General features: G+C 60.0%; 1 protein-coding gene across 1 annotated transcript; it reads right to left on the bottom strand.

The window, feature by feature from the left end:
* Positions 1-62: 62 nt before the first annotated feature.
* LONP1 (lon peptidase 1, mitochondrial) lies at positions 63-21522 on the bottom strand. The gene is given in 20 exon segments (XM_060007532.1): positions 63-407; positions 1440-1604; positions 1681-1892; positions 2709-2874; positions 3234-3374; positions 5504-5620; positions 5703-5825; positions 6213-6300; positions 8623-8801; positions 9529-9667; positions 11294-11514; positions 12989-13072; positions 13457-13586; positions 13937-13998; positions 15403-15634; positions 17501-17620; positions 18179-18267; positions 21080-21346; positions 21348-21437; positions 21439-21522. Coding segments are annotated over 20 exon segments (2886 nt in total). The 3' UTR covers positions 63-230.
* Between the last annotated feature and the right edge of the window lie 71 nt (positions 21523-21593).

Consider the following 21593-nt stretch of genomic DNA (forward strand, 5'->3'; position numbering starts at 1 on the left):
ACCTTGGTGACAGGCAGGGTGGTGAGCACAGAAAGAAGCCACAGCCAACCAAGCAGTACTGGAAACGGCTTTTAATCATAATTAAATAATAGTCAGTGATTAAGCCATGATTGAGGGCGGGCTCCAGGCCTCTCCTGAGCTTCCTGTGGCTCAGCTGCCTGGAGCCTCTCCCCTGAGCGCAGTTCCAGCCCCGGCGGGCCCAGCGGTGCCTGCAGTGCCCAGAGCCGGCGTCACCGCTCCACAGCCAGGGCCTCGGCCTGCTCCTCGGGGAAGGCGATGTTGAAGATCTCACGGTAGTGCTCCACGAAGTGCACCTCCAGGCCCTCGGTGATGAAGGCTGCCAGGTCGTAGAAATCCTTCTTGTTCTCGGTTGGCAGGATGATGCACGTCACTCCAGCACGCTTGGCCTGGGATGGGGGGGGGCAGTCAGGTCAGTGTGGGAGGTAGGAGAGGGCTGGGCATGGAGCCAGGTTTCCAGTGGCCACCCTGCTGAGGAAACTGAGGCCCAGGGTAACGTCACCAGCCTCTGTTCCAGTAGCTTGGCAGCAGGAACCCAGGCCTCTTCTGGCGTGGTGTCACCCCAGAGGCTCTCCCCACCCCCAAAGGTGTCTGGAAATACGGGAATTATGAGGCCCATGGTTTCTGGGGTTAATCAGCACCCACTGCTTTACATTTAGAGGTCTGGCACCTAAGACTGCCACGCGCCCTGTCGCACCTGGGGCCTCTGAGCTGCTGTCCCTCAGCCTGACTCTGCCCCTTGGTGGACAAGGGTCCCCATGTGTCACCATGTGTTGCTCTAGGGATAGCATGCAGTGACTCACTGAACCTCTCACTTTGCAAGACAGGAAAGCAAGGTGCAGAGAGCCTCCCACACACCTTGCCTGGGTGTCCCTATCACGGGAGCCCCTCCCTGTGGGCAGCTGGGGCTGCGGTCCGTTTGAGGTAGACAGGGAGAGGCCTGGGGGCTCAGGTGAGAGAGACTGGGGTGCTGCCAGGAGCTCGGGGGGCTCCCAACACTGGGAAACACAGCCCCCCCCCCCCCAATCCACCACAGTCAAACCTACAGCACACCCAGTGAGACGCTGGGCTCTGGGCCCTCTGTCCACCTGCAGTGCCTAAGCCTTGCTCCTCCAGCCTCTCCTGCACCCACAGGTCTCAGTGCTAGGCCACGGGGGGGGGGGGGCGGGGGGCGAGGAAGCAGGAGACCCTACTCATCCCTGAGGAGCTGAGATGAGGGCTGAAAAGGCTGAGAACCACCGTGGAGGGAGGGGCAGCTAGGCAGGCAGTTCAGCAGGGGATCCAGGCCAGGCAGATCCAGATCCCATGCCCACTGGGCCTCACTTTCCCCTTCTGTAAAATGGGCCTGTCACTCTTCTCACCTGGGGGTGTTAGCCCTGACACGTGAATGATGGCTGTGCACTATCACACGGGACACTCACCGCAATGGTCTTCTCCTTGATGCCTCCCACAGGCAGGACCTTACCCGTGAGAGAAACCTCACCCGTCATGGCCAGGTTCTGCCGTACCGGCCGGTCCAGAGCCAGGGACAGCAGGGCCGTGACAATGGTGCAGCCAGCGCTCGGGCCATCCTTGGGGGTGGCGCCCTGGGGGGGAGACAGGCTGGTGGGCAGGCGGCTGCCAGGTGGCGGGTGTGGGGCATGGGCGCGGGTCCAGCCTCACCTCAGGCACATGCAGGTGGATGTGCGAGGTCACCAGGTACTCGTTGGTGGGGTCGTACTGCATCAGGAAGGCCCTGGCGAAGGTGTAGGCGATGCGGGCGCTCTCCTTCATCACCTCCCCCAGCTGGCCTGTAACCTCCAGGCTCCCGTCCTTGTCCCCCTTGCTGTCACGTGGCCGTCTCAGGGACGTCTCAACGAATAGCGTGGAGCCTCCTGAGGAACCGAGGGCAGAGCCCATGAGCCCAGGATGCCTCAGACTCCTGGATGGCCGCTCCCGCCACACCCTCACCCTCATCCCCAGTGATGGGACGCCCCTCACCGTCCCTTCCCTGGCTCATCCCAGCCTAGAGCCTTCTCATCCCTCACACCTCAGTGCCTGCACTGTTCCTGCAGCCACCTCGGGGCAGCAGATCCATCTGCGGGGACCAGGTTACATGAAAACCTGAGAACGATCTCTGTGCTGGGCCTCCGCGTTCTACTTGCCCGCGGTGCAGAGCCTGCTGGTGCCAAGCTCCCTCCTCCCAAATCAGTCAGCAGATAACAAGTGGCTCAGAGCCTGCCCGCTCTGTGCCCTGCCCACCAGGACCGCACCCAACCCTGCCTGCTACACAGGCCCTGAGCCGCCCCCGCCCTTGTAGCTCCCAGACCCAGCGTCCCCAGTGAGGGTGGGCTGAGCCACGTCGCCTGGACAGGAAGCCCCTCGGACCCTTCTCCCCAGAGCTGCCTGGCCCTCCTCCCCCACTGGGTGGTGGCCCCCCCAGGCGACAGGGTCTCGTGCTGTGAAGGGCCGTCCTTCAGGCAAACCTGAAAACCATGAGCCCAAAGAAAGCTCACGGGGGCACTGCGGCCACCTCGCGGTCCCATCGTCCCTGATGAGCCCTGGTCCCCTGGCCTCACTGCACCCTGCCTACCAGTGGAGAGGGCGTTCAGAGCAGCCTGCAGTGAGGGCTCCCACCTGTACCGGGGGACAGACGACCACAGGGACGTGCAGAGCCCCCGGCGCTGCCTGCTCCAGCGCAGGCCACTCACCCATGGCGGTCCAGGCCAGGCCCATGGCCACGCCGGGAGGCGTCATGTCGTACATGCGCTCCACTGTGAACACCGGCTTCCCCACGAAGTCCTGCAGGTTCTCCGGCGTCACCTCCACGAACTCGGCCTCGCCGCTGACAATCTTGTAGGCTGCCTTTCGCAACACCTGTGTGGACGCAGCAGGCTGGGGGGCAGCCAGGCCACAGAAGCAGCCCCCACCCCCTGCCCCCAACTCTCCTCCACCTGCCTTTAATTTTTTACAGTTGTGATAAAGTACACGTGACCTAAAACCATCTTAACCATTTTCAAGCGTACGGCTCAGTGGCAGGAAGTGCATTTGCACTGGTGTCCAGCCATCCCCTCTAGAACTTTCTTACCTTCCCAAACTGAAACTCTGTCCTGATTAAACACTGCCTCCCCAGCCCCACCATCTACTTCCTGTCTGTGGCTGTGACTCCCCTAGGGACCTGCTGTGAGTGCACTCAGACAGCATGTGTCCCTCCGCCGCCGGCCAGGCAGGCTCACCTTCTCCACCTGCTTCTGCAGGTTGCGGACGCCGCTCTCCCGGCAGTACTGCTTGATGAGGAGGGTCAGCACGTCCGATGACAGTGTGGCCTTGCTCTCGTCCAGGCCACACTGGGCACGGGCCTGAGGCACCAGGTACTGCTGCCAGGGAGGAGAGTCGCCATCAGGACCCCAAGGGCCTCTCCCGTGGCCCCTGCCCACCCCTCCAAAGACCCCTGGCCAGGTAAATGAGGTCACTGAGGTAGACCCTGGGCCTGCCCCGTGGAGCCCCTGTCCCCGGGGGTACCTGGGGGCCATTCAGCAGAGTGTGTGAGGGGAGGCTGCTCTCGAACCACACCTGAGCCGAGACCTGAAGGGAGGAGAGCCAGCAAGGCCAGGAGGGGGTGGCAGAGTGTCCAGGGAGAGAGCCCAGCAAGTGCCAGGATCCTTAACGGTGGGCCTAGGACCTGCAGGCGCCCGGCCTGCCACCTCCACGTGCTCCCAAGGCTCATCTTAGCTGCCTCTTCCTCCAGGAAGGCCTCCTTGAACCCCCAGACTTCCTCCTCATGCAGAGACCGGTTACGTGACCACTGCACAGAGCAGGTGGGGATGCGGAGCAGGTCAGAGGCTCCAGGGTCACTCGGGGCCCAGCACCACCCCTGCCGCACAGCAGTCAGTGGAGTCTGAGCAGTCCTGAGCACTGACTGCAGGGCAGAAGTGTCCCAAAGCCCTCGTGTGCCTCCTGCTGTCCCTTCAAGGATTTGAAGGAACCCCTCCACCCACACCGCCAAGCCTGCCCCACCTCTGCCTGGTCGAGTGTCCAGGCTGCTGGGGGACAAAGGGAGTGACGGGGAGTCCCAGTACCCCTGCGACCGCCCCAGCCAAGAGCTCCTCTTCCTTGCCTCCCACCCCCCAGGGGATGCAAAAGGGGACAAGATGCACTAAAGCCCTCTCTGGAAAGAAAACACTGTATCAGGAACTCGAGCCCTCTGGAAGGGAAATCCGGCTCTCCCCTGACTGACTGCAGGCTAGTAAAGCACCGCACACACCCGGGCGCCAGGAAAAGGGAAGGATCCCACCAGCCCGGGAAGCGCTTTCCTACAAATAGAGATGCAGACAGAGGCCCGCATCCCGGGGGACCCTGGGCCCAGGAAAGCCCAGGGAGGCAGTCCCATAACCCGGGGAAGCACGGCTGGTGGGTAGACGGACAGCAGCCTCACTCTCGCGCCCACAGCCGTTACTGACCTGGCACGACACCGGCCATGGTGCGTGACCACAAGGCAGCGGGGCAACTCAAGGGGTAACTTACTGTCAGAGCTGAACTCACAACCCCAAGACAGTGCTGGGCCCTGAAGGCCAGGGTGGGGTCGTGTTACCTTCAGCACTGTGCTCACGGAGTGTCTTTCCTTGCTCTTGTTCTACGGCCTGTGATTATAACAAGAAATACATATTGGGTCTTTGGCCCCAATTCCCTGCACAAGCGATTATAAGACGCTTGGAATTTCCTGAGTGACAGGCACGAGAGGAGCATCCTTTCTTATTCACAAGAAGCCCCTTTCAAGAAGTGATCATTAGCATAGCTGGATGGGGGCTGGTGGCCAGAGGAACCAAGGGACTGGAGGGATAGAACTTTCACCCCACCCTCAGCCCCCAGGGAGGGGAGCTAATCACCAGTGACCAATGATGCAATCAGTCATCCAGTCAACCATGCCTAGTAATGGGCCCTTCCCCACACCTTGCCCCAGGAGTCTCTGTTTTGGCTGTTCCCTAGTTGTATCCTTTATAATAAACTGGTAACAGTAAGTAAAAACTCTTGTCTTTCTGAGTTCTGTAGACTGTTCCAGCAAATTATCAAACCGAGGAGGGGGCTGTGGGAACCCCCGGTTTATACCCAGTCAGTCTATAAGAGCGGCCAGGGACTTGGGGGCTGGCATCCGAAGTGGGGGCAGTGCTTTGGTCTGAGCCCTGAACCTGGGGTCTGATGCTGTTTCCAGGTGGGTAGTGTCAGAACTGCACTGAATCGTAAGACCCTCGGCTGACAGCTGGTTGGGGTGGGGAGCCCCCCGAACCCCCGCCTTGGTGTCGTCTGTGTCTTGTAATCACACCACACGGGCAGATCCCGTCCACATCCGTCTGTCTCCTCCTGGCTCGGGAGCCCCAGAGCAGGATCTGCGGGTTGCACCCCTAGCTCCGGTTAAGGGCCTGGCACCTAGTGGGCACTCGGATATTTCCTGAGCCCAAGTGGCGGCGGGGCACCCCTCCCCAGGGCCGGGCCACTGGGGCCGCCTTACCTCTGCGATGGCGAGCTTCTCCTGGGCCACGTAGCCCGACACGTTGATCATCTCCATCCGGTCCCGCAGCGGCTCTGGGATGGTCTCGGTGATGTTGGCCGTGCAGATGAACAGCACCTGGGGGAGGCGGCAGCGAGGTGCGGTAGGACGGGGCGTCCGGACTCTCCCCACTGGCCCAGCCCCCGGGTGGGACACGCACCTTGGACAAGTCCACAGGCACGTCCAGGTAGTGGTCCAGGAAGTTTGCATTCTGCTCAGGGTCCAGCAGCTCGAGCAGTGCTGATGAGGGGTCCCCCTGGTAGCCCCGGCCAATCTTGTCCACCTGAAGGGGCAGCAGGGGGCGGCAGGTGTTAGCCCCTTGTCCTCCCCCAGCGCCCGCTCGCCGGACACCCCAGCGGGAGACCAGACCACTGGGGGTTGGGGCTAGGGAAGCCCAGAGCAGGAGGGCTGGGCTGACCATGTGGCCACAGGCAGAGACCAGGTCTTCCAGGGCGGGAGGGGGCCGGTGTCACGAGACAGGCGGCTGCAACAAGGCCGCCCACAGTGACTCAGGCACCATGGAAACCGCAGGGGGCCAGTTTCACCTTGAACACAGACTCCGTCTGGTCAGGGCCGCCTGCAGCTGTGGGCCAGGAAGGCCCAGGGGCCACGTCCAACCTCAGGGAAGGGTATGAGCCCAGCCAGGGCCCAGCCCTCAGGCCCCACCCACCTCGTCTATCAGAACCAGGGGGTTCTCCGTCTTGGTCTTCTTCAGGCACTGGATGATCTTGCCAGGCATGGCGCCCACATACGTCCGCCTGCGGAAGAGGGCAAAGCGGGGCGGTCGGTGCCCCAGCGCCTGGGGTAGCCACACTGGCGCCCAAGGCCCAGCTCCCCTGGAGCTGCGGGATCACCACATGCCTTCCAAGGCCGCCCAGAGGAGACACAGGGAGACGCACACAGCGTGGCCCCAGCAGAGGATAAATGCTTCCGCACTGTGCAGGTGGGCAGAGCACTGGGTCATCCTGACGGCGTAATGGTCCCAAGTCCTGGGGCTGTCAACGTGCTCCCCCAGCTCAGGCTCAGGGCGGGAGACAGATTCACAGCCAAGTCTCACTCAGACTCTTCCCGCTAGCCAGCACCTCCTATCCAGACGGCAAAACCCAGCCGGCATTGCCCGATCCAACAGAAGGAGAGGGGCAGGGAGCAGCCAGGGCCTGCGGCAGGAACATCCCCCACACCTGGGTCCTTTGGCCTCAGGGTCACCAGGCCCAGGGCCTGGCCCCAGCTGGCACGTCCTTTCAGGAGTGTTTCCTGAGAGCCTACTTGTCTGCCCAGTTTGGCTGCAGGTGCCTGCCTGGCATTCTTAGGAAAACAGACATGAGTCCAGTGCTGTGAGCTAAGGCCCAGCAGGGCAGACAGACCACAAACCAGGCAGAGGAGAAAATCACAAGGTACGAAAAACTTCGTTCGTATCTGCGACAAAGAAGAAAAGCAGGCATGGGGGATCTGGAACGTCACTTTGAGGGTGAGGCAGTATTTTAAGGAAGAGATAAGGAACATCTTCAGGAAAGGCTACAAGCAGAGGAGGTGAGGGGGAGCCACATGGATGTCTGGGGGAGGGGCATTCCAGGCGGAGGGCACAACCAGTGCAAAGGCCCTGGGGCAGCACCGTGCCTGGTGTGTTGGAGGAACAGTGAGGAGGCCCATGTGTCTGGAGCAGAGTGAGCGAGGGGGAGAAAGGGAGGAGGGGAGGGCAGGGAGCGGACGGGGCAGGTCGTGCAGGGCTTGTGGCCCACAGGGAGGACTTGGGCTTTAACCTGAGGGAGGTGGGAGCCCTGGAGGGCCGTGGGCAGAGGAGGGTTTGGCTGTCACCAGTATAACAGCAGTCAATTCCCTGTCCCTAGACCAACAGCAGCACAGAACGCCCACCTGCTGCTGCTGGGTGCCCTTTCCCCAATGACTCACCCCCAGCGTCACAGATCTCCTGTGCTTGTTTAGAAACTCCAGCACATGGTGCTGGTCTGCAGCTCCCTGTCCTTCCTGAACCAGGGCCCGGCTCTGCATCTGCCTCCCTCTCTGCCTCCAACCCCTCTACCTCCATCCTGCTGCACCTCCCAGCTCAGACCGCAGCTCCCGGGCACACCTGCACCATTCCAGCCTGCAGGCCTCCCAGTGACCCCGCCCCCAAGGCTGTGCCGGCCTCATCCCCTCCTGACCCCCACCCGGGCCCCACCATGCTCCGGCTCCCTTCTCCAAACCCCTGGAGCTCACACCGGGCTCCGGGCTGGGGAGGTCTCGAGACTGGCCACCGTCCAGGGGACTTGAGAGAGCCAGGAGTGGAGGGGGGCTGCAGCAGACTGGGGTGCTTGCACCCTGCCCAGTGGGCAGCCCAGCTCTGGAGCGTTGCTGCCAGGAGGGCCTGTGAACCCTGGTGCCCAGAACTGTCCGTGCTTTTAGAAAAGCCAGAAAAGTAACTTTTAAACACAGATTTAAACCTTCTTTGGACACTACAGGATGGAAATGCATGGCCGACTTGGAACAGACACTTGTGTACCCACTGCGCTTGTGCCTCACCGAGGCTTTTCAAAAACCCACCCTCTGCGGAGGCCAGCGTGGCGGGAAGCCCCAGAACACAACACCCTTAATGTCGCACAGAAGGACACCACGCGCGGGCCAGGTGGCTGTCAGAGCCTGCGCACAGGGGATGCCAGCCCCGCTCTGGGCCTGACAAGGGAGGCAAGAACCAAGACAGGTGCCGAGGCCTCACTGGGGAGACCGTCTCACCTCCCACTCTAGTCCCCAGTCCCCGGGCCTGCGGCCAGTGTTGCCGGGGTGCGGGGTGCTGAGCTGGTGGGATGGAAGCTGGAACCAGGGGGCCGTCTGCTGACAGCCTGGCCGAGAGGCCTTTCCAGTGGTTGAGAGGCTGAGGTTTTGATCCAATTTGATCCGAGGTTTTTAAGCACCTGGACTGAGCCAGGCCTGACGTCAGACTGGACACGCTGACTTTTCAGTTACCTATTCCAGCGTGAGTGGAGTTTGCTGCCTGCCACCATCACGCTACAGGGTAGGAAAAGACCCAAGAGAAGGAAGGCTGATGGGAGGCGGGGTGAGCCCCGAGGGGGAGGGGCCGGGCCAACCTGTGCCCCTTGATCTCGGCCACGTCCGTCATGCCCCCGACGCTGAAACGGAAGTACTCGCGGTTCAGGGCCCGGGCGATGGAGCGGGCGATGCTGGTCTTGCCCACACCTGGGGGACCGTAGAAGCAGAGGATCTTGCCCTGGGTCGACGCCCGGAGCTGGCTGACGGCAATGAATTCCTGCAGGCAGAAGCAGGAGGACCCCGTGAGACAGCACTGCCCTTTCCACAGGGCAAGGGCCCCCGCCGGGCCTGAGCCTCCCCATCATCCAGGCATCTGGGGCTGCGAGAAGGGACAGGGCCTGACCCAGAGGGGCCGAGCTGATTGGACTGTCATTTGACACTGGAGGGACAGCCTATGGCACCAACAGGACGAGCAGGCGGCAAGGGGACGCGCGTGACGGACTCTGGGTGACCCCGATGCCGGGCGCACCCGGCAGCTCCCCACCTGGATCACAGTGTCCTCTCTCCCCGCCAGCCCACCCGCTCTCAGCCAGACACCTCTGGCCCTCATTTCCTCCTATCACGAGCACAATTTTTATCCCCCTGGGGAAACCGTGAGCTCCCTGGAGCGGGCAGGCAGGCCTGGGCGGCCCCTAACACCTCTGAGCCACTCCAACCCCGGTCCCTCCGGCTGGGCCCCTCCATCCCTCACCCTCCTCGGCCCCTGCTGACCCCACACAAACCTTGGCCCAGCCAAGCCCCCCCCAGACCCCCAGATTCTCCAGGGAGCTCCCCTGGGTTTCCCCCACCACACAGGGGGAGTCCTGGCTCCCGGGCCCCAAGGCCCCCGCCACCCTCACAGATCCAGACACGATGGCCGCCGCCTCTCAGAGCTCGGCCAGGTGCCCCGCACCCGAGTGGGGGGGTGGGCGTGGCCCCGGGGAGGGCGGGTGGCCGAGCCTCACCAGGATGCGCTTCTTGACATCCTCCATCCCATAGTGGTCCTCCTCCAGCACCGCCTGGGCCCGGGACAGGTCCAGGTTCTCGTCGCTGTACTTGCCCCACGGGATGGACGTCAGCCAGTCCAGATAGTTGCGGGTGACGCTGCCACAGGACAGACAAGAGCCGGTGAGCGGGCCCGGTGAGCCACCCGAACCCCACTCCATACATCCACAGTGCTGGGACCCACGTGCCCGATGTGAGAACACCACCAAGTGTCAGCTGCGGCCCGAACTGCCCTGAGAAGCCAGCCCAGCCTGGCCTGCCCCACTCCCGGCGCGGTGCAGACACGCCTCGCCTACCGCGCGTTTTACACCTTGAAGGTTTGTGGTAACCGTGCCTTGTCAGGTGATGGTCGTCTAGCAATGAAGTACTTTTTAATAAAGGCATATACGTTGTCTTTTTTTATACATAACGCAACTGCACACTTAACAGACTACAGTAGAGCGTGAACATAACTTTTACACGAAGGGAAACCAAGAAAATTCATGTGACTCGCTTTTTTGCTATGAACCGAACCCGCGGTGTCCCCGAGGTCTGCCTGTATGGGTGCAGTTCCTGGCACAAGGGCTACATTTGCTTCCCAGACCAGAGACTCTGCGAGCATGGGGCCGGCTCAGGGTCCCACAGCACAGGAGGGGCCAGCGGGTAGGATGGGGGAGGGACAACCTGATGAGGGCAAGTGGGGAAACTGAGGCCTGGAGCGTGACCCCAGGCCGAGGGCTGTGCACCCAGGGACAGAGGCGCCCCTCACAAAGGGCCTGATAAGGAGGAGGCAGGGAGGTCAGAGGAAGAGGCGAGGCAGACGGCAGAAGCAGAGGCTGGAGTGACGTGCTCAGAAGATGGAGGAAGGGCCAGGAGCCATGGAACATTTCCGAGAAACTGAAAAGTCTGGAGACAGAGTTTCCCCAGAGCCTCCAGAAGGAGCCTGTCCTGCCCACCACACCAGACGTGAGGCCCTCTGCCTCCAGACCGCTACATGAGTCTGTGACGTTCTAAGGGACTAAATAAGCGTGTGGTCACCCTGACGTCGGTGTGGGAAGCGCACTCACTGCCCCAGGAGAGGAGCTGGGGGCATCTCTGGTGGGGAGGCCTGCAGCGTCCGGGGCAACCAGTATCTCCCAGGGTCCTCGTGCAAAGAGACCAACCTTCCCCAGACACCCTGAGCCAGAGAGAGGCCCGGCCCAACAGCCCAGGAGGGTCCGGTGCTGCAGGCCCGTTCAGATCCTCCCTCTGAGGAGCTGTCCCACGAGCCACCCCGGAGCAACGCCCAGGCCTGGGCTACGGGCAGAGCCAGAAGCATCCCACGGGGCCCCGACCCCTAGCCAGTGTGCACAGGACAACACCCGCCGGGCAAGGCCAGGGCCCCAGGAAGACGCTTGTTTCCTGGCTGACCCTCAAAGCCGCCAGAGGGAGGCCAGGGGAGGGGGCGGCCTTGGAGCAATGGCCCTGGGGACTCCTGGTCCTGACTGGTGGCACTGGCTTCAAATCCCTGTCTCCATCTGCCAGCCCAGAGGCAAGGGAACTGATGTAACTTCTCCAAGCCTCGACTCCCTCATCTGTGAAACAGGGGCGACAGAGACACGGCCCGCACAGGGGCGATACGAGGGGATGGACACCCACCGTGACCGAAACATGCATGAGGGGCCCACCCTCCTGGCTTTCCAGGGACCCCAGTCAGATGCCCAGCTTTCCCGAGGCCGGGGAACGAGACGGGCCCCCTGCGCTCACTTGAACTCGGAGGAGTGGTTGTCCAGCAGGCCCAGCTTGCTCAGCTCCTCGTCCACCACGTCCATGACATGCCTGGGGACCACGAGCTCCTTCAGCCGCTCGCGGAACTTCTCCTCGATGGCGTCCTTGTCGTCCTTCTCCAGGCCCAGCTCCTTCTTGATGATCTTCAGCTGCTCCTGCAGCAGGTATTTGCGGTGCGTCTGCTTGATCTTCTCCTCCACCTGCAGGGCCCAGAAGCCGCCGTCAGAGCAGAGGGGACACAGCCCAGGGCGGGCCTGCTGCTTCCTCAGGACATGGGAGAGAAACCCAGGGCACCCAGCCTCCGATTTCCCCCACGTTCCACCCTAAGTCCTCCTGGTCACGGGCCTCACGATAAGTAACACCGAATTCCAGGGGAGGAAGTGATCCACCCTTCAATCCTGGTTACGACCAGGAAAAGCTGGGCCTGATGCCAGTGTGTCCCCCACGTTAATCAAAGGGGTGCCACGCTCCCTCTAACAGCCGGAACAGCAGGACACGGGCTCAGGCCCTAGGTCAGCATCGGCGCCCGCCCGGTGGCCTGCTGTCCTGTGCCCTTGCGTGTGAGAGCTGCCTAGTGGCTTTTTCAATTAAAGATATGAGACAAGAGATTTTCCTGGTGGCACGGTGGTTAAAAACTCTGCGCTCCCGATGCAGAGGGCCCAGGTTTGATCCCTGGTCAGGGAACTAGATCCCTCATGCCTGCCGCAACTAAGAGTTCGCATGCCACAACTAAGGAGCCCACATGCCACAACTAAGGAGGCTAAGAGCCACAACTAAGGAGCCTGCCTGCTGCAACTAAGGCCTGGAGCAACCAAATAAATAAATATTTTAAATAAAATAAATACGATACGAATATTTTCCCTAACATAAAAATTAAGTGAGGGCTTCCCTGGTGGCACAGTGATTAAGAATCTGCCTGCCAATGCAGGAGACATGGGTTCAAGCCCTGGTCTGGGACGATCCCACATGCCATGGAGCAACTAAGCCCATGCGCCACAACTACTGAGCCTGCACTCTAGAGCCCGCGAGACACAACTACTGAAGCCCACGTTCTGCAACAAAAGAAGCCACCACAATGAGAAGCCCGTGCACCGCCACGAAGAGTAGCCCCCGCTCGCTGCAACTAGAAAAAAGCCTACGTGCAGCAACAAAGACCCAACGCAGCCGAAAATAAATAAATAAATTCATTAAAAAAAAAACCTAAGTGCTATAACAGCCTCTATGGCAAAAGAATCTAAACAAGAGTGGATGTATGCATACATATAACTGACTCACTTTGCTGTACAGCAGAATCTAACACAACATTGTAAATCAACTAGACTCCAATAAAAATTAAAAAAAAAAAAACAACAACTAAGTGATAAAAGTGAGTTAAATCTGGAAAACGTTAAGTAACCAACAATCCAGGCAGTCCATGCGTTTGCCCAGTTGGGAAGGTGGGCCTCCAACAGCTGAGGCTGCGGAAACAGCTTTCGACCTCTCCCAAGCTGGCTCCCAATTTCTAGCATTTCCCCCCGGGCTCCCTCAGTGGTCAGGAGGGTCCCGGGACCTCTCACTCTGCACTCAGCTGCTCGCACCAGTTTGACATTTTCGCACAGGTTCCCAGCCCCGAGGGGGAGCGCAGCCTCACAGCAGAGACTCTCTTGCGCACTGGGGCCCCGCCCTGCCGCTCACCTCCCGGCCCAGGCGCTGCTGCAGCTTGCTCAGCTCAAACTCCTTCTTGAGGAGGGACAGGGCCTTATACAGCCGCTTGGGAATCTGCCAAGAAAGGGAAGATGTAAGAGGATGGCCATCTGTGTGGAGGGGCAGTGGGGAGGGAGTGCGAACCAGGGCATGTGGACAGGCCACGCCTCCCCAAATCCGAGAGGGGCGCACGCTCTGCCCCAGCAAGCCCAGTGCTCCAGCCACGCTCCACAGGTCTGCAGGCCATGTGGACCAGGACACTGGCAGAGGTGCTACTCGTAACGACGAGACTGGCGACAACCCAAACACGCCACCCACTGACGGGCGCCGCCCAGTGGGACACCACGCGGCCGCTACCAAGAACGAGGGGCCAGACGTGGTCAGAAGGACGTGGGCTAACGTGAACCCACCCCAATGCCGGAGCCCAGGACAGCAGCCAGGTGGGAAGGCCGCACTCACGTTGGTCTCCTCCAGGACGTCCTGCAGCTCGTGGGACTCGGCCCCAGTTAGCGCGGCGCCCATGTCGCTCAGGTAGATGGGGTTGTCCACCACCCTGTGGCCGGCCTGCATCATCTGCAGCACAGACTCTCTGGAAGGGACGGAGATGCTGCCACGGGGCACCGGGACCGCCATGGTCCTCACTGGGCTGTGGCCCATCCTGGAGCGGGACTAACGCCCCAACGCCCAGACGTAAGTCACCCTGGCAGCCATCCAGCAGCCCTCCTGAGATGCCTTCCCCCTACCTGGCTGATGATGAGAGAGCCGGGGCCAGGTAGGCTGTGCCCCCTCCAACCTCCCGCCTGCCCCGGGGCCTCCCTGCTGGGAGGGAAGCGGCTCCCCCCTCAGAGGCTAGGCAGTCCCCAAGCCCAGCCGGGATCTCAATGAGGACAAGCAGCCAGACAGGCCCAGCCTGGCCTCGTCAGGAGACAGGAGACCAACCTGTAGAGCGGGTTCAAGGCAATGATGTCCCGGATGGTCTTCACGATCTCCGCCGTCAGGGCCTGGCAAGCAGGGAGGCCACGTGGGTCACTGGGACCAGAGCGGCCTGTGGCCCTGGAGCCCCTCCCACCCGGCCCAGCCAAGGACGGCCCCAGAGGCCCAGGAGCGGAGCCCCAGTTCACAAGTCACAGGGACTCAGGACCCAAGAGCAAAAACCAAACCAACCCTGTCTCCGTGGACCGCTCCGAACCTCGACCTTAGAACGAGCCATCTTGGGTGGGGAGAAGGGGCTCGAGGTCTGTCCCCCCCAGAACCTCGCCCCAGCCGGCTCCGCTATGGATGCCACAGGTATTGCTGTCCTTTTTGCCTTAGCTGCCACCACAGTGAGGCCAGTGACACTCCCGGCAGGATCACTGGACACAGTTTATGGCATAAATCCTGCACCTCATTTCCAGAGGCCACAGGTCCCGGCACTTGGCACTCTGCTCAGGGCACTGCCGGCACGAAGCAAGAGCCACCACTGCTGGGCTTTTTCAGTGTGATCCACCGGTCTCTGGTTAATGGGTTTGTCCCTGATCTGCCTGGGATGACCTTTGTAGAAGGAACCAGAACAGGCCAGCTGGTGGGCCTGCATGGCATGCGCGCCAAGAGGGACAGGCACGCTCCTAGCTCCCCACTCCCCTCCCCTCCCCCCAGACGAGAGCCTTCAAGGAAATACTAAGGCTGGGCTGCCCAGGACAGCAGCCACCAGGCGCTGCTCACATTGAAGTGAGTTGAAATGAGATACAATTAGACGTTCTGTTCCTCAGTCGCAGCAGCCACAGGTCAAGTGCTCAACAGTCACAGGGCTGAATGGTGCAGAGTCACAGAATGCATTCAGCACGTGTAAAGTTCTCCCCGGCAGAGCTGCTCTGGAGGGCCCCACGGAGGCAACTGCCGGCCCCGGGCCCCTTGCAGTGCCCACAGCAGACATCACCAATGGATTGTGGCACTCCTTCCCACCGAGGTCAGAACCCACCCCAGGCTCAGACCAAAGCTGTCAGCTATGCCAAGGTGGTGTTCCCCTTGGGGAGGCCAAGGACACCGGGTGCGGGCGCACCCGAGGAGCCTTCCACCTGCCTTGCCTTTCTTCTTCACCTCTCCCCGTTGGAGGCAGGTCACCCTGCCCATAACCTACATGAGAAGGACGGTGGAAGGACATTTCCCGACACCCTCTTGAGAGCTGGCTTGCCATGCTTGGGGTCAAGGTGGCCAGAGGCTCTTTTCCGTTTTGGAAGCACGGGTCACAGAACCAGCTACATGTGCCCTGCCCACTCCCCCAGCCCGGGGCCCGGGAGGAGGAGCCAGGGCCCGGGTTCCTTCACAGCAGCCAAGGCTCCAGCGCACTTCCGACCTTCCCGACGCCAGCGCCAGCTCCTCCCAGGCCTCCTGGAGGAAGAGGGTGCTCTGCCCCCATGCGCACTCACCTTCACCTCCTCCGTGACCTGGAAGTCCTCGTGGGCGACGTTCTCCACCTCCACCATGAGCACCTCACCAGCGGGGCTGGGCTCCGGCTCCATCACCACCTGCAGCTGCCGCTTGGCGCCGCCGTCTTCCTCCGCGTCCTTCTTGCCCCGCTTCGGCTTCCTGCGTAGCTTCTGCCTGTTCTCGCCCTCGGGCTCCTCCGGCTCCACCTCCAGCTGCCTGTTGATGTGAACCCTGAAGACGAGGAAGAGGAGGTGAAGCCACCGAGGCTGGGGAGAAGGGGGGGCGTCCTGCCGGCCACAACACTCTGCGGTGCTGATGACACAAGGGCTCGCTGGGCCCAGGCCCCTGCAGCCACCAGGGCTGGTGGGAAGAGGGGAGCTGCTGTCTCAGAACCCAAGACCAGCAGGCCCTCTGCCCCTGGACTCCAGCCAACCCATCCATTGTTTCCCACACCAACATCCGCTGTCCTCCAGGAACGAGGACGCCAGTGGCAGCCCGCACTCTGGGGCCCATCAGGGACTCTGCCTGCCCTTCCCCCGGCCTCCAGCTCACCACACAGTGGCTCCTGCACAAGATTCAGCTCCAGGTTCAAGGGCGCCTCCACTGAGGTCCTCCCCAACCACTCCACATGAAGTCCAGCCCCACCTGCGCACACACCCACCCCACCCCCCATCCATCGTCATTTTCACCCCAAAGCACCCGCCACTGTCAGAATTTAGCTGGTGACCTGTTTTCCCCATGCAGGGGGCGGGCTCCCCAAGTTGGGCCCCTCGCCGGCTACTCCGCTCACACCCGAGGGCCTGGCAGACACCAGGCGCCCGGTGTTCAGTGACGTGTTGGCTCTTTTCTGCCACACGGGGTAACTAACAACAGTACCACCCTTAGAGAGCAGGCCTGAGCGCTACCGGGGACGCGGACTCAGTGGCGGCGGACACCAGCAAGATGCACAGAGAAAAGGAGGTCGGGACTCGGTGAACACCGAGGTGGCCTGGCCTCAGGACGCAGCAGGACTCGTTCTCCAAGGCACCCTGCAGGTTAGCAGAGCAGTGAGTAGCCGCCCCATCTTTATTAATTTTGGTTGTATCTTATTCTGTTCTTTCTGAGCCATGAATCCTCCCAGGAGACAAAGGAACAGCCTCTTCCCTAAAACAGACTCTAACGCGAGCAGGTGAACACAGGCATGGGGGCTCGGCGCAGCGGGGACGCCACCAGGACTGTCCACGGAAGCGCTGCCGGCCGGGACCGTTTCCCCGGTGTGCTCTGGGGGAGCTGCCGGCTGACACAGAAAAAGTCTCCGTGAGAGGAAAGGATGAAGGGCTCTCGAGTCAACAAACACCAACGGGCATCTGCAGTAAGAAGCTTTTCCAAACACTACGACCTTAACGGTTGGTGAGTCTGAAATGTCTCCCACATGTGATCACAGGACACCTTTGACAAGCATCTCATCTTGGGAGGCCAATGTTCCTTGGAACACGTGAAAAGAAATGAACACGTTCATTTCTTCCAGCTTCAACCCAGCTGATCATGTAGGTTTTTCTTAATTAGCCGTAACAATACAGCGGGTTAGACTGGGCTTGCAAATGCCATATGAAGCCCTTCGGCAGAGGAGGTAGAGGTAGACTGGCTGAGTAAAAAACCGCAACCTGGATCTATGGGCGTCCAGTGGTTAAGACTCCGAGCTTCCACTGCAGGGGGCACGGGTTCGATCCCTGGTCCAGGAACTAAGATCCCGCAAGCTGAATGGTGCAGCCAGGAAAAACAAAAAACAAAAAGCCCAACATGCCAACCTGAATAGAGACGCAGATGCAGGCACCAGGGGGAAGGCGTGCTGACACCCAGACGTGAACCATGAGGCAACGTGCTATCTCCTGTCTCGTGGTGCTTTTTGGACTAACGGGTGTGAGAAATGGCTTCTCACTGACCACCCAGACTGCCGCTTAAGCAGAGCGGCTCTGAGAAGCTGGCGGGGGGGGGGCGGTTTCCACCTCCAGCTTTGGCCTGGTCACTGCGGTGACCGAGAAGGGCAGGTCGGTGCTGGAACCTGGGGCGCCCCAGGCCACTCTTCCCGCCCCACCCCGTGCACTTGGGCTCCCGCACCTTCTGTGTCCCATGACGATCATGCGCAGCTTGTCCCCAAGGTCCTGCATCTCGTGGATCTGGACAAACGTCCCCGTGTGGTAGATCTCGTCCAGGCTCTCGACCACGTCAGACTCATTGCTGAGGGAGAAGGGACACAAAGGAACATGGGCACAGGTGCTCTGGCTCTCTTGAAAAGAGAGAGAAGAGAAACACTCCTCCTGGCCTTGACCTCCTTGCTCCTACAGGTGCTCTGGGCCACCCCTGAGGGTCACCGCATACAGGCAGGCGTGGCCAGATGGAATCTGGATTCCACTCCACACCTCTTCTTATGGAGCCTGCGTAGGACACACCTTCCGACTTGGAAGTGGAACTCATTCCTACCTGCAGTCCAGGTAGATGTGCCCAGAGCCCCCGCATCTAAGGCTGCTCTGAAGCAGCCTCACCCTGGCCTAACACCAGGGGTCCCCAAGGTTAGCTTCCCCGCACCTGGACCACGCATGAAGCCCAGGGCCTGGGGCAGGGTCTTCAGCCCAGGCTGAAAAGGGATGCTCAGCTCTCGGCCTCATCCCCGGAGGTCTGACTTGGTTTCTTTCAGGTCAGGAGCCAGAGGTCCAGGCTACTCTACGGAGCAGGCTCTGTGGTGAGCCACAATCCAGGGCAGCTTCAACAAAGGAGTGAAGGAAAAATTACACTTACTTGTCATCTTTCTTTAGAAAGACGCCGGCATACGGCTGGGCAAGGCGGACTTTCCTTCTCAGCAGCTCAACCAACTTCTTATTTTTAACCTAGCATGACAATGACCCCAAGGTGAAACGCAGGGTAGGCTTTCTAGCTGACGCTTTGACAGCAGCTCTAGCGTTTTCTGTAATACTCTCTAGGGGTGTGCTAATCTGATCCAGGACTAACCAACACGGTCCAGGAACCTCTGAACCGAAAGAAAAAAAAAAAAAAGGACGGGCAGTATTGAAGAGCTGCATTCCTTAGTTTTTCCCTCTTCCTAAAAAAAACTAAAAGGAGACAAACGGCCGGTACCAAGAAATTGATTTCACATCCAATTTCAAGAGCTGTTTCTGTGGCGAAATGCCTTGGCTTGAAAATCTCAACTCTCTGCTTTTCTTTTTGGGAGGACAAAAGTAAATGTGTGTAATCCAAATGTGACACACCCCACAGGCTGGTAATTTCCTCCAATTTTCATGGAAAGTATATCCCAATCACATCTATATCCTATTCATTGATCATCGAAACCCACCGCCCATCACAGCACATTCTCCTGTCATTCCATTGGCAGGTAGAGGACTAAAGTTTCGTAGGAAACAGCTGATGGGAGGAGCACAGGTGTCCTTTGGGCTCAAATGATTTCCTTCAAGCCTGTGTTAATTCCTAGACCAAACTCTAACTAAAAACTTAATGGCCCTCAAACTTTGGCACAAGTCAGAATTCCCTGGAGGGCTTCTTAAAACAGATGGCTGGGCCCCACCCCTGGAGTTTCTGATTTGGGAGGGCTGAAGCAGGCCTGAGAGTCTGCACTTCAAGCAGACTCCCAGCTGATGGCTGCTGGTCCAGGAACCCGGCTTTGAGAAGCGGCGTTTTAACTCCATGACCACACGGTATGGGAATTCCTGACACTCTAAATGCATTCTCCCCAGAACAAAGGTCCATGACATCCATCAGGAGGGTTACATGACCCACCCAAAATTAAGAGCCACTGGTCTACACTCAGAGGCCACTAATAAGGAGAGACGCCACTGGGGCAAGTTAGCCACATGCAGTGTCAACTACCAAATCAAGAGTAATCAGAGCTTGGCTAACAGGTTCAGAAACACTTATTGGGTCCCCTGGGAGCTCCAACTTTCTCCTTGACTAACAGCTGACCGCTGCATCTTAGCACCTGTCCTTCCCTCTGGTGGGATCCCTTTTCCGTTATTTATAAAGTAACAGCAACAGGAATACCACATGCGAGTTCCACATGCCAGTCTCACACTACCCGCAGCATCTCATGTAACCCTCCTGGCTAGCCCTAGATTGGCACACAGAATCTCTTGGAAGAATCCTGTCTCTACTTGGGCACTGGGGACAGGGGGCATCTTCCACTCTGAGGGGCTGAGGGGGCCGTACCTGCTGAACATCCTGGCCCTAAGGGCCTGGGAGGGGAGGGTAGAGAGGACAGCTGGGGTTGGGGGCGTCAAGAATGGAGAAAAGACCCCCAGGGCTCGTTTCTGAGGTGTCGAAAGCGCACCACATGGGTAACAGCAGCCGCTTCTTATGAAGGCGTATCATGCACCAGGCACGGTTCTGAGGCCTTTAGACGTGACCTCATTTACCTCCCATCACAGCTCTAAGAAATGAGGTACTATTACTATGCCCATTTCACAGGTGAGACAATGGAGGCCCAGAGGAACAGCTTGCCCAAGGTTATGGAGCTAGGGGTGGAGGGGCCAGGATATGATCCCACAGGGTCCGGCCCTGGGGCCTGCCAGTAACCACACAGAACATCAGGGAAGGCCCTTGGAAGGGCAGCTCGGACGCACACAGTCACAGTGCTGGAGAGGAGGTGGAGGGGGCTCCTTCTGCCCCCCACACTGGCTAAATGCTGTCCCTCTGTACCGTCCTTTCCCTTTCCAGGGGATCGCTGAGATTTATTCAGCAGAGACTAGAGAGTGAGGGTAGAGACTGGAGGGTGAATGCAGAGCTGACTCATTGTATGACCTTGCTTAGACAGTTAAGAGATAACGCTTCTCCTCCACGGACTCATTTCCACATCATTAAAAAACTCAAGTTCCTTGCACTCCTGCTGCTTTCTCTCTATTACATCTCCCTGGTCCATTTGCACCACCCCACACCCCGTGGCTCTTAGTCTGAAAAGATCTTTACTGTCTCTTGCACCAGAACATAAGTTCCTCAGGCAGAGGGGCTGTGTCTGACTTGTTCTGCTGAATCCTCAGCCGGCTACACGGGAACAAGAACACCCTACTGAATAAATGAATGAATAAACCCCTGGGAACATCCTTATGCCATGTTCCTCCTAAGACTCCTGGACAATCCCTCGCTCTATCATCCCCTGCAGTACTTACAGCCTTCCAGTCCATAATTTACTTACTAGCCTTGTTCATTACCTCTCGAATCCCGCTGGAACCTAAGCTCCAAAGGCAGGAAAGTGTGTCCGTTTTGTTCAGGGCTGTATCCCTAACACTTGGAACCGTACCTAGCACGTGACCTCAAGAAACATTTAAGGAAGGAATGAATCCGGATCCCAAAGGGGCTCTTAACCAGAAGGTAGACCGCCCTGGGGGAGACGGTCACAAAACATTTACCAAGACCAGCAGAAAAGTAACCGAGTGGCAAGACTGTCCTGATCTTTCCCGGCACCGAATTTCTATGACTAGGGCTGTTCAGTGGACAATCCTAAGCTCGTTGGATTCAACTCTCCTGAAGGGATCTGAAAGGGGGCGGAAACTGGCTCGAGTTCACTAGTAGTGAGAAAACTAAGACTCGAACGTTTTCAAGTTGTGAGGCATGAGGGTGCTGAGCGATCCCTCGGTCCAACCCGCAGCTTGCAGACGTGGGGGAAACGGAGGCCAAGGCGGGGGCTCTCATTACCTCGACAATCTTGATAAAGCGCGGGAACACTGGGTTGCGCGTAACGGCGATGAGCGGCAGGTGCGGGAATACGTCCGGTATCATCATGGGCGTCAGCGCCGTTATGACAGGGCCTTCCCCGCCGCCCGCGCTGCCCCCCACGCCCGAGGCCCCGTCCTCCGCGCCGCCCTCGGAGGCATCCTCGCCGCCCGAGAATGCGCCGCCGCCGCTGCGGTTGTTAGCATCCCGAAGTCCCCGCCAGTGGCCCGCGGCGGCGGGGCCTTGGCCCCGCAGCGCCCAGGGAGGAGAGGCGTCGCAGGCCCGCCGGCCTCTGGGCAACCAAGCTCTGGCCGCAGTCGGGACCCGCCCCCCGGCGGCAGCCAGCAGCGGCCGCCGAAGCGCCCAACACCTCGCAGCTCCCCACAGCCGCACGTAGCCTGCACCCGCCGCCATAGCCCGGCCATCCTGGCGGCGCGCGGGACTTGCATCATTTCCGCGGGCTGGGCTGGGGCGTACGTGACGGCCGGAGCGTGCC

This window comes from Delphinus delphis, chromosome 3 (assembly GCF_949987515.2).
Source record: "Delphinus delphis chromosome 3, mDelDel1.2, whole genome shotgun sequence".
Lineage (NCBI taxonomy): Eukaryota > Metazoa > Chordata > Mammalia > Artiodactyla > Delphinidae > Delphinus > Delphinus delphis.